At 43.1% G+C, this 11,401-nt stretch overlaps 1 protein-coding gene across 1 annotated transcript; it reads left to right on the top strand.

Moving 5' to 3' along the window:
* The first annotated feature begins 237 nt into the window (after positions 1 to 237).
* LOC143158300 (C->U-editing enzyme APOBEC-1-like) lies at positions 238 to 9,616 on the top strand. Its single transcript, XM_076334124.1, has 4 exons — positions 238 to 458; positions 4,737 to 5,137; positions 5,689 to 5,804; positions 6,791 to 9,616. Exons 1-4 carry the CDS (start codon positions 238 to 240, stop codon positions 6,812 to 6,814), a joined length of 762 nt encoding a protein of 253 aa, XP_076190239.1. The 3' UTR covers positions 6,815 to 9,616.
* Positions 9,617 to 11,401: the final 1,785 nt, after the last annotated feature.

Below are 11,401 nucleotides of genomic sequence, written 5' to 3'. Positions count from 1 at the left end.
TTTGGAGGAAAGGCCTGCGTGCCACACCGAACAGCTGCACCACCGGGAGGAGTTTCCTGCACAGAAGAATAAACCTCATTTTTCTGCCAACGAAGCGTTATCATCCCTTTCAAACTTACCAGCAGGCTTCAAAGAGGTTGTCCAATTCTCACATTTTTAACCAGAAACACCTATCAGCCCTTGCTCCCCAGCTAAGGTGTGAGGAAAGAGCGCTGCTAAGGGCAGGCTTGTAAAGACATGTCATTATGTGGTAGCAACCGCCGTCAAACCATTTTTTTCCCTTTCCTCTTACATCACCCGGAGCCAGCGGAGCCTGGGAGTGTGCTTCTTCATCAGCCGCGGGCGGAGCCCCCGCCTGCAGGAACAGAAACAGAAAGGAAGACAGCACCAAAGGAAAAGAGCAGTGCCGGAGGGTTCACGGGGAGAGGAGAAGCCATGTACAAGAAAAAGCTGAGAGGGTAAAAAAACAATTGCTGACCAAAAAAACACCCCAGCTTCTGCTCTGTGTTGTCGTTGCTCCAACCCAAGGGGACCCTTTGCTTTGCTGCCCCAGGGGTGTGCTTTCTGTCTGTGCAAAGTCTCTGCCTTGCTTGGGGAAGGGCGAGGGCGATACTGGTATCGGTGTACCCGAGTGGGACCCCTGGTCCCCGGTGTAACTGTAGCGGGCGAGGGGCCGCACCGAAGTCTGAGCCTGTTGCGGAAGTTCCCGCTGACATAAAACTTTCACGGGAGCCGTAAAACGGTGGGGAACAAACGGCACCGATAGAAATGAGTGAAAGATGGGGGTGGTTTGGGGAAGGGCTAAGGCAGGAACTGGCTCACCCCAACGCTGGGCAGGAACGGAATCCGAAAGTGCCTCTTCCCTGCTCGACTGTTTCGAGGTCTTGAAACAGCTGTTGTGCCACAAAATAAACAGGAAGTGTCAGACCAGACATTTTCTGTCCAATAGAGGGGAAAAAAAAAGTTTTAATGCAAAGTTTAGTAAAGAAGTGCATCGGCTGTGCAAAGCGTTAGCAGTAGAGGAAAAACACAGATTAAAGAAGTTTTGACACATCTATGCTCATACATTTTTAGATATTATCATTATTACTATCTTGCAATGAGCAGAATTTTAAATAGTTTCTAATAAAAAGTGTTAGAGGAAGGAAGGAAAATTATCTGCACCATCTGTAATGGTGCAGTTTATTACACAAAGTTCTAATAAGAGAGATATTAGTTTTAGGAGCTGTTTTCGTAAAATTAGTACATTTTAAAATAAACTCATTGCATTCCTGTTCAAGTTATGGATGATAGGACGACAGAAAAGGTATAAATAACACATTTTAAAAGATATTTGTAATCAGTCAGTACGTTTTTAAGGTTTAATGCACATTTACATAGCAGCTGCATATTAATGGAAAAGAAAATAAAGGCTAGGAGACAGTTGTGTTGGCTGTCATCCCTCTGCATTTTCTCTCCTAACTCCTCTAAACAGTGTTTGGGTGCAATTCACCTTTCAAATAGTCAGTCTTTACAGTTGGTGTATTTCTCTCCAGCTCTTAAATACTGAAAGGGTTACAAGTTTACCTTCATGAGATTGATGAACCCTATTTAGAAAGAAAACTAAAAAAGTTTTAGGACTTTTTTTTTTATTTGCTAGCTCTTAATTTTGTCTCATATTTGTATCAAGGAACCAGCTATTAAGTGCTTGATTTTTTTGAGTTAGGCTCCATGTGTATATGTGTACCATACATAACAATGCTGAACAGCAAGGACTCTTTGTGTTAGCTATAAAAATAAAAAAATTAAAGTGATTGAATGGCTTTGGACAATTTACCTGTAAACTCACAACTTATTTTAAGTATTTTCTTATCTGGTTTGGGGAGAAAAGGGAACAGGTTCTGGGATTCTATATATATTCTATAGTGCAGGAAAGTTTTATGATGTGTTTTAAATTTCTTGTCTGTCCTTCTGTTAGAGCTGTTTAAATTTACATTAATCCATTAATGTAAATGGGCATGATTAATGTAAATGAGCTGGCAGTGTGCCCAGGTGGCCAAGAAGGCCAATGGCATCCTGGCCTGTATCAGAAATAGTGTGGCCAGCAGGAGTAGGGAAGTGATCGTGCCCCTGTACTCGGCACTGGTGAGGCCGCACCTCGAATACTGTGTTCAGTTTTGGGCCCCTCACTACAAGAAGGACGTTGAGGTGCTGGAGCGTGTCCAGAGAAGGGCAACGAGGCTGGTGAGGGGTCTGGAGAACAAGTCCAGTGAGGAGCGGCTGAGGGAACTGGGGTTGTTTAGCCTGGAGAAAAGGAGGCTGAGGGGAGACCTCATCGCTCTCTACAACTACCTGAAAGGAGGTTGTAGCGAGGTGGGTGTCGGTCTCTTCTCCCAAGTAACAAGCGATAGGACGAGAGGAAACGGCCTCAAGTTGTGCCAGGGGAGGTTTAGATTGGACGTGAGGAAAAATTTCTTTACTGAAAGAGTGGTTAAACATTGGAACAGGCTGCCCAGGGAAGTGGTGGAGTCCCCATCCCTGGAGGTATTTAAAAGACGTGTAGATGCGGCACTTAGGGACATGGTTTAGTGGGCATGGTGGTGTTGGGTTGACGGTTGGACTCAATGATCTTAGAGGTCTTTTCCAACCTTAATGATTCTATGATTCTATGATTCTATGATTATTTAAAAAATAACAAATTACAAAAAATCTGATACTGTAGCAGATATTTGTAAGAATGCAGACTTGTTTATATTGCATTAAGGTGATTACACAATAAATTTCACTTGGCTTAACACATCTTTAAGGTGGCTATATCTTGAAGACTAGTGCAACGAAAGATTGTTCTAAAGAAATGGCTTTATGTCCCTGAAAATATGCACAGGACACCCACTGCAATAGCTTATCCAAAGTGCAACATTTTATGGTCAAGACACAGGCAAGAGGGTGCTTAAGACCAGTTTAAGTAAGACCTGGAGATTTTAACTTGTTGGTATGTTGTAATCAGATGGCAACAACTACAGATACCTTTAAACAAATCAGATCTCTGTAATCTATTGTAACACTGCTTTCCAAAACCTTAAAGATACCTTCTGTAAGAATTAGATGAACTGATTGGGCTTGAGTATTGGGAGTTCAATGTATTTTCTTCGGTGAACTTCAACCACTGTCACTATATCCCATGTATACATACACACACACACACACTCTCTCTCTCTCTCTCTCTCTCTAATGTACATATTATATATTTATTATATATATATGTTCCCTAAGCATCAAGTTTTAAAGAAATTTATGCTAATAGGCATTAACTTCCAAACAACATAATAGAAATAGAAAAGAATACATCTCTTTTAGCACCTCAAATGAGAAAAAATAAAAATTAAGCCTGTGTTTCATTTTTGTCTCTCTTTGTTGTTTTTTTTTAAGAACATACTAAAAGAATTAAGTATAATAAAAAAAAAAGTTATTCCTGTACCAGAATTAAACATTTGGTGATGTTTACATTTGCTACATTTACATCAGTTCAATAGAAAGTCTGCTGAAGATATCTGTATGCATAATTTCTGTGGTTTATATACACAGAGTTTACATGGAGAAAATAAAGAGAGATACACTCTCTTTATGAACTGGTTTATGAACTGGTTTATGAACTGGTTTATGTACATATGTATTTTAATGTGTAGGAGGCTGGGATGAGGAAGGAGACAGGGTAAGAAGACAAAGCCTTCTGACTGACTCAGATAAATGAGATGCTTTTTTACATAGGTGATGAGTCCTGCAGCTAGAGAATATGTGACAGTTGCTTGATCTTCAAGGTTTCATTTGTCCTTAGTTCAGGTAGTGGTTTTTTTTTGTTATTGGTGGATGCTATAAAACAATCTACAGGCTTATTGCTTCTCTGTTAAGAGTTTGTCTAGTTGTCTACTAGATTTATTCTGAGTTACTCTAATGTGGAAAAATATATATCTGAAGTGCATTCTCATATAAATCTCTATATAAAGCAATTGTACAAAGGCTACAAAGTGCTAATGGTGACTTCATATATTATTTATGTATCATGGATAATTACTGATATAAAGGATACATTCACGACTAACACTGGCAGTCTTTGTATAGTTACTTAATTGACAATATTTAGAGGTCTGTTCTGAACTGAATAGATCTGGATCTAAGAGATGGACTATCTGTCAGAAAAATGTCATTCTTGGGAGCTGCATCTTTTTGTATAGAGCACTTCTTTTTCCTTCTCTCATGTAGGATTGTGCTGACTGTGCTAATCCTTATGAAAATATAAACAGCAAGAGAATCCAGTAAGGAGAAATACTCAGCTTCGTAATTTATCAGTGGTTTTCTTTTCTTTCTTTTATTTTTTTAGTTTTTACAAAATTCGCAATGGCTCCCTACATTGAAAAGGGCTACATAAGAGCCCTGGAAAAATGTCTGACACATAAAAAGGTGTAGAAAGCTTTTAGAAATACTCATGCTGATGAGGAAGAGGACAGCCATAGGGAGGGGTGAGGACGTGAAAGTTCTGCATGCAGTGGCAAGCAAAGGGAGGATTAGGGGGTTCAGGGTTTGGTTCCTCTACCCTGCCGTGGTGCCTACCTCTCCATTTTCCTTGCATTGCTGTCTCCTGTTTTGCCCTTCTCAGTTCTCCTCTTGTTTCGTCCATCCTCCCCCTTTTTTGTGTACTGGAGAACTACTGAAAACAAAGTTGTAACCAGTGATTCCTTGAAATTTCTTGTCTGTTTCAGCATGTATATATCTAAGAAGGTGTTAAAGCATCATTTTGACCCCCGTAAGGCTCCACGGGATGCATATCTACTATGCAAACTGCAGTGGGGTGAGACCGGCACACCTTGGATACACTGGGTCAAAAATGAGCGTTACCATGCTGAAGTCTACTTCCTGGAGAAGATCTTTAAGATGAGAAGATCCTATAATTATGTCAACTGTTCCATCACCTGGTACTTGTCCTGGAGCCCTTGTGCAGACTGCTGCCGTAAAATACTGAATTTCTTAAAGAAGAACTCAAATGTGAACATAGACATATATGTAGCACGGCTTTATTACACAGAAGATGAAAAAATCCGCCAAGGTCTGCAAAACCTTGTGAGCTTGGCAGAAGTAACCATTGCTGTCATGGAAACTGAAGGCAAGGTTTCCCGTGCTTTGTGGGACTGGGAAGGGGGGAACTGGTGAACTTTGTGCATGGGTGAATCTGGGATAGGCTGGCTTCTGTGCCCAGTGTCCTGCCCAGCTTCTTTGGGGGCATATCCATCACCATTCAGCAACTGAGTGTCGCATCCAAAAAAAGATGTTCAGATATTGCAGGAGAAGGGGGAGGGGACTCTTAGCAACCAGACCTGTATGAAAATTCTCCCTTGTTTAGAAACACCATCTTTCTGTCTCTCCTGAGGGAATGGGAGATAGCGTGCTTCTCCCTTGTCCTAGGGGACTAAATGCAGCTGCTGGGATAAGGCTGGCTGAAGGGGGCCTCCACTGATAAGAGAGGGAAAAAAAAAATGCCCAGAGAGAATGGCATTGGTTCCAAATACGGAGTGGACAGCCTCCATCATCTGGCCTGTCCATGGCCAAGCTGTCTCTGTGTCATGGGCACAAGGCAGAGGTTAAAAAGTCTTGTTCCCTGAGCTTGGCTGGTATCTGAATAAACTCAGGTTAGTCATCTTGCTTCCATTTCTCCAGACTATACTTTCTGTTTGAAAAACTTTATCCAAGGAGGTGCTGATGATGATTCCTGGACTGTGGGCTTTCAATCAGAGATAACTAAGAATCGTTTGAAGCTCCAGGACATCTTAGAGGTTAGTAGACTCTGAGGTATAGGGGGAACCACATTAAATGATTTGCAGTCTGGGGTCACTGAGCTGTAAAGAGCAGGAAAGAAGCTGTTCATATCTAGTTGGTGTTTAAAGAGTGCTGCAGCATGCTTTGGGAAAAAGTAATATAGCAAAATCATAGGAACTATCCTGTCCCATTGGAAGAGAAGCACTGTGGATTTTCTTCCATCATATTACGAAGCAAAGGCTAAGAGTGCAGCTTTTCTCCTTCAGGCTCCAGAGTGGGAAATCCCTTGATTATCAGCTGAAACTCCAGTTTCATCCCAGAAACCCTCCACCAGATTCCTTTCTAATCTGGATCTGAGCATGGGTTTCTGTTCACCAAATGATGCTACTCAGCCACTTTCTGTCAATACCTGCAGTGGTCTGACACACCCTCCCAGTCACCAAGCCCCTACATACTTCATTAAAGTCCCTTCCAGATTTGATTGAGCAACTTCCCTGACTGGTCCGAAGGGAACAGTTTCTGTGAGATGAGAAAAGTTGTTCAAAAAAGAATGTCTGTCCCCTGGGAAAATCCAACTTTTGTTTTTGTTTTGTGCCAGACCTCAAGGTGGGAGAGAGAAGAGTGTGTTCACCAATGGTGCTGAAAGTTTGTGCCCCTGGAGACAAGAGACCCTGCTTGAATGAATAGGTCCACATCCTTGGCCTGGAAGGACTGTGTACAAAAAAAATCTAGCAAAACTAATATAAGTTCTGCAGCATTTTGATTTAAATGTATTAGAGTTTTCTGCCAAGTGCTATTTTTAGTGAAACAGAGTGAAAGAAATCTATGGCTAAGTAGGTCATTGAACATCTGGGAAATCCATTTTATATGGCATGTGTGGAAAAGAAATATTCTGGGCTATTACAAATAATAGACTTCCCCTGCTATGTCCATTTCAAATCACAGCAAGTCCAAAGTGCAATTGTTAAAGGATCTAAATGTCATATTTTTATTTTCATTTCAGGATCTTCCATTCATAGAATCGTAGAATTATAGAGTATCTCGAGTTGGAAGGGACCCATAAGGATCATCGAGTCCAACTCCCTGCTCCTCGCAGGACTACCTAAAACTGAACCATATGACTAAGAGCGTCGTCCAGACACTCCTTGAACTCTGACAGGCTTGGTGCCTTGACCACTTCCCTGGTGAGCCTGTTGCGGTGAGCGACCACCCTCTCAGTGAAGAACCTTTTCCTAATGTCCAGTCTGAACTTCCCAACACAGCTTCATTCCATTTCCTCCTGTCCTGTCGCTGGTCACCAGAGAGAGGAGATCAGCACCAGGATTACCCTGTCCCAGGTGGAGAATCTGGCACTTGCTCTTGTTAAATTTCATGCAGTTGGTGATTGCCCATCTCTCTCATCTACCCAGATCTCTCTGTAAGGCCTCTCTACCCTCCAGGGAGTCCACAGCTCCTCCTAGTTTAGTAGTATTGGCAAACTTACTTAATGTACATTCGATTCCTGCGTGCAGGTCATTTATAAAAAAATTAAAGAGCACTGGCCCTAAAAATTGAGCGCTGGGGAACCCCACTGGTGACTGGCTGCCAGCCTGATGTAACCCCATTTACTATAACCCTTTGAGCCCGACCCGTCAGCCAATTGCTCACCCAACGTATTACGGACTTGTCTAGCTGTGTGCTGGACATTTTGTCCAGAAGGATACTGTGAGAGACAGTATCAAAAGCTTTGCTAAAATCCAAAACAACCACATCTACTGGCTTCCCTTGGTCAACTAGATGGGTGACCTTGTCATAAAAAGAAATTAACTTGGTTAAGCAGGACTTTCCCCTCGTGAACCCATGCTGGCTATGACCAATGACTGCACTGTATCTCAAGTGTTTTTCAGTAACTCCCGGAATAACCTTCTCCATAATTTTACCAGGCACTGAAGTGAGACCGACAGGTCTGTAATTACCAGGGTCTTCCTTCTTACCCTTCTTGAAAGTTGGGACAACACTTGCCAGCTTTCAGTCGACTGGGACCTCTCCAGACTCCGAAGACCATTGAAAAATAATGGAGGGAGGTCCCGCGATGACATCGGCCAGCTCTTTCAATACCCTGGGACGAATCCCATCGGGCCCAAAGGTTTATGTGCATCCAGCTGGAGCAGCAAGTCTTGAACAAGTTCAGGGTCGGCTGGGAATTTATCATCCCTCAGTCATGGTCTTCCAACACAGGGCTCTGGGGGTCCCAGGGCCCATCATCAGTGTTGAAGACAGAGGCGAAGAAGGCATTAAATGTCTCTGCTTTGTCTACATCCCTATTTGTGAGGTGACTGACCTCATCAAGTAACGGACCAATGTTATCTCTGATCCTCTACTAAGAGATTTCACCCACAGAAGATGGCCAGCTGCCTTACTGCTTGAATGTAGAAGATAACAATCATAAATTGTTGCTAACATTCCCCAGTTTCTAAAAGCCACCAATATCCCGGACAGACAGCTTGTCACTGGGAGTCTTGAGTATACTGAACAGTGCTAATTATCCCCAATGAGAAGCTTCTGGATGTGGAAATGGAGGCAGGTAGCAGCCAGAATGGGGAACAGTGTCCCAGGCCCAATACTCTGCTAACATTGTTCTTCCTCTGATGTGGCCCAGTGGTGCACAGGCTGATGGGAAAAGGGTACTTAAAGAGGACTGCTAAATTAGCACCTGAACAGTTGATTAATCCACCGTAACTTACTTCAACTGAGTCATTTTGATGAAAACAGGCTATTTCCTTGACTCTTGAAAAATGAATCTCTGGCGAGAGGAGGTCAGGGCGCCAAAAGGAACATCTCTGGAGACTTGCTGTCCTCTCGGCTAGCCTTTTCTCCTACCTCATGCCGCAAGAGGAACAAAAGTGAACCTAAAACCACAGAAAACACCCCATCAGGGCAGAGAGCATAGTCCAGACACTGTATCTAGTAGTGGCAGGAGGAGATGCTTTTTAGGGAGAGCAGACAAGCCTGGCCACTATCTGTGGTTTGTTATGATCCAGTCACACTACCTCAAGACCCACAATGACTGTGGTTGAGAACCCTGCATCTTCCCTTTAGTGTCTGTTTATGGACTTGTTACCATGAATTTCTCAGATCTCTTTTGACCCTGTCCCACCATCTATGTCCACAGTTTACTGGGGCAGCAGATTCCAGAAGTTCACAGCTTGCCATGTAAATAAGTACTTTCTGTTTTAAACTGATGAACTAATCACAATAAGTGCCAGTTCTTGCTATACTAATGTCTCATCATTAATCACTGAAGCACTTGTCTGTCTGCATTTGAAAGACTGTGCTAGCCTAGAGAATTTTCCACTGGCTTCGTGGGAGCTATAATATGTAACTGACAGCAGCACTTGATCTTAAAAGAGCAACTTAAAAAATCCACAGATGCTCCATTCAACAGAAGCAAATCATCCATCCACCAAGTGGTGTGACTGTGGAATGATAATTACAATATCCGTGGTCATTGCATTTCAGCAGCTCCACTCAGCTGGCTAAAAGAAGTAAGAAAGTATTTTTATTCGCAAGCCCGTCCTGGAACTGGACCACTAGATGTATCCACTGGAAAATCCTTGAAAAGCAAGGCACATTAGGCTGCACAAAGAACTATAGGAATGCAGCTGTATCCCTTGCAGTAGTCAAGCTGGGTTGTTTGCTCCTCTGTACAGTGCAGAGGTACAAGCCCTGCTGTCAGTACCGAATAGAACCTCTCTCCACCCCCTATTTCTGATGCTAGGTTATTTTTGCAAGACTAGGATGAATATTCATTGGCTTATACCCATTTTAGTCATTAAAGTCTAAAGCTATGATTGGACCTGATTCTTCTCTCATTTGTATTGCTAATCTTTTAACACAGTCAATAGAATTACTCAAGAGTTTTGTACCAGTCTAGCCTAAAGAGAATCTGGCTTATGGAAACTAAGAGATGACAACCTGTAACTCACAAAATGGCAGCACTCCTCAATTAGGTAATGTCCACTCTGGTAGATGTGTCCTCTTGTTTAGATATGGGTCTTTACATCTTACAAGTTCAGGAGCTGATGCTTTTAAGCTGGTCTTAAAAAGGCAGAGAAAATTGGTCACACAAGTTGTTATGGGGGGGAAGAGAAACACAGACAATGTGAAACTGCTAAGCTCAGTTTATGAAGTGGACCAAGTATCCCCCCCTCAATCTCTACTCTGAAGGTCTTTGTAGCTAGTTGTCGGCACAGGCTGCCAATCAAATGATATCACAGTATACCTTCCCAGCAGCTTTGGGAATGGTTCTGTCGCTTGTTGATCCACTGTCCCTGCCAAGGCTCATTATGCTTCATTCTTGTTTACATTGTCCTGTTGGCCTTGGCTTACCACACACAGCCCCTGTTAGCATTGTAACCAGCTCTTGGCCAAAGCAAGGCTGTGACATTCCTATGTCACAAGCAAGCAAGAACCCCAAATTGTTTTCACAATAAAAACTGAAGGCAATTATTATGGTCTGTGTCTCTCAGGGCCCTGAAGGCATTAAAAAAACCTTAGTTGCCTTGACCACCCTCACTTGGGGCTGCCCATAGATGGCCTAGGAGCCCCATTTAAGCTCAGGTCTGTGCTATTAGTCCCTGCCTGAGCTATAGCGTAGGTGTGCTTGTCTCCATCTCTCACACCTATGCCTATGTCCATGCCCATGGCCAGCCATGGATCCTGTTGATCTGTTTCCTGACCTGTGAACTGATTTTCTGGGTTGACCTCAGACCTGTCTCATCTCTATGGACCAGCCCAGTGATCACTGTGTCTGTATGCGACCTTGGTTGCCATCACAGGACCTGATCCTGACCTGAGGATTGACTTCCCAGCTTGACCTAGGACCTAGGACCTGCCTCGTCAGCATGAACCTGCCTGAAAATTTGGACTCTTTCTTGATCCTGGCTGCTAGCCCTTGGCCTGCCCTACTCTCCTTTTCTGGATACACTGGGATGGGCCCTGGCTAGGAAGGCTCCTTCCTTGCTGTCTGCTTTATCTTACTTGACTCAACTCCTCATCCCTTAGGGAGTAGTTGGCCCTTGCTGCGCCCTGGCAGTGTCTGGCAAGAGCTGCTGTGACTTGGTCACAGAAAACAGTGGCTCTGGTCACCTGGGCAGTTGTCTAGATTCTGCTTATCTGTAATACTATGATGAAATTTTTATTTCAAGCCATTCTTTTTGAGTCACATTTGCCTAGCAAATCAGTCTGTGGTCAAACAGTAAGCAAGAAGAGACCTCACATTCAGCTCAGTTCTGCCTGGGGTGTGTGTGTGTGAGAACAAGGAAATGAAATACAGAATGCTGTATCTAATATAATAGTAAAAATTTACATACCAAATGAGACCTGATAGGCCAAATATCAATGATGCAGCTGAGCAATATTTCTCAATAGTAACTTAGAAATCAGAAGCCGTCTCTCTTGAACTGGCAGAGACAAAAGCCAAGTCATGAAGCAGGAGAATACTCTTGTTGCTGCCATAGCTGGCTGGAGCACTGCCATTTAACCATGTGGCATGTGCATATGAGGCTGGGAAAAAGATCTGGGAGCTGAGGGGTGATGTTTTGTACTTGGATGTCTTGTAGTTCTCATGTACAGA

Source organism: Aptenodytes patagonicus, chromosome 1 (genome assembly GCF_965638725.1).
Source record: "Aptenodytes patagonicus chromosome 1, bAptPat1.pri.cur, whole genome shotgun sequence".
NCBI classification, from domain to species: domain Eukaryota; kingdom Metazoa; phylum Chordata; class Aves; order Sphenisciformes; family Spheniscidae; genus Aptenodytes; species Aptenodytes patagonicus.
Note: the sequence above shows the minus strand (reverse complement) of the source record. Positions and strands in the feature narration are given on the sequence as shown.

What these genes read in the sequence shown, in the direction of transcription:
- LOC143158300 (XM_076334124.1), top strand. Translation starts at nt 238, where the DNA reads ATGTCATTATGTGGTAGCAACCGCCGTCAAACCATTTTTTTCCCTTTC. An exon ending in TACAAGAAAAAGCTGAGAGG is followed by an intron (nt 459 to 4,736) that starts GTAAAAAAACAA and finishes TGTCTGTTTCAG; the next exon opens with CATGTATATATCTAAGAAGG. An exon ending in AGCTCCAGGACATCTTAGAG is followed by an intron (nt 5,805 to 6,790) that starts GTTAGTAGACTC and finishes TTTTCATTTCAG; the next exon opens with GATCTTCCATTCATAGAATC.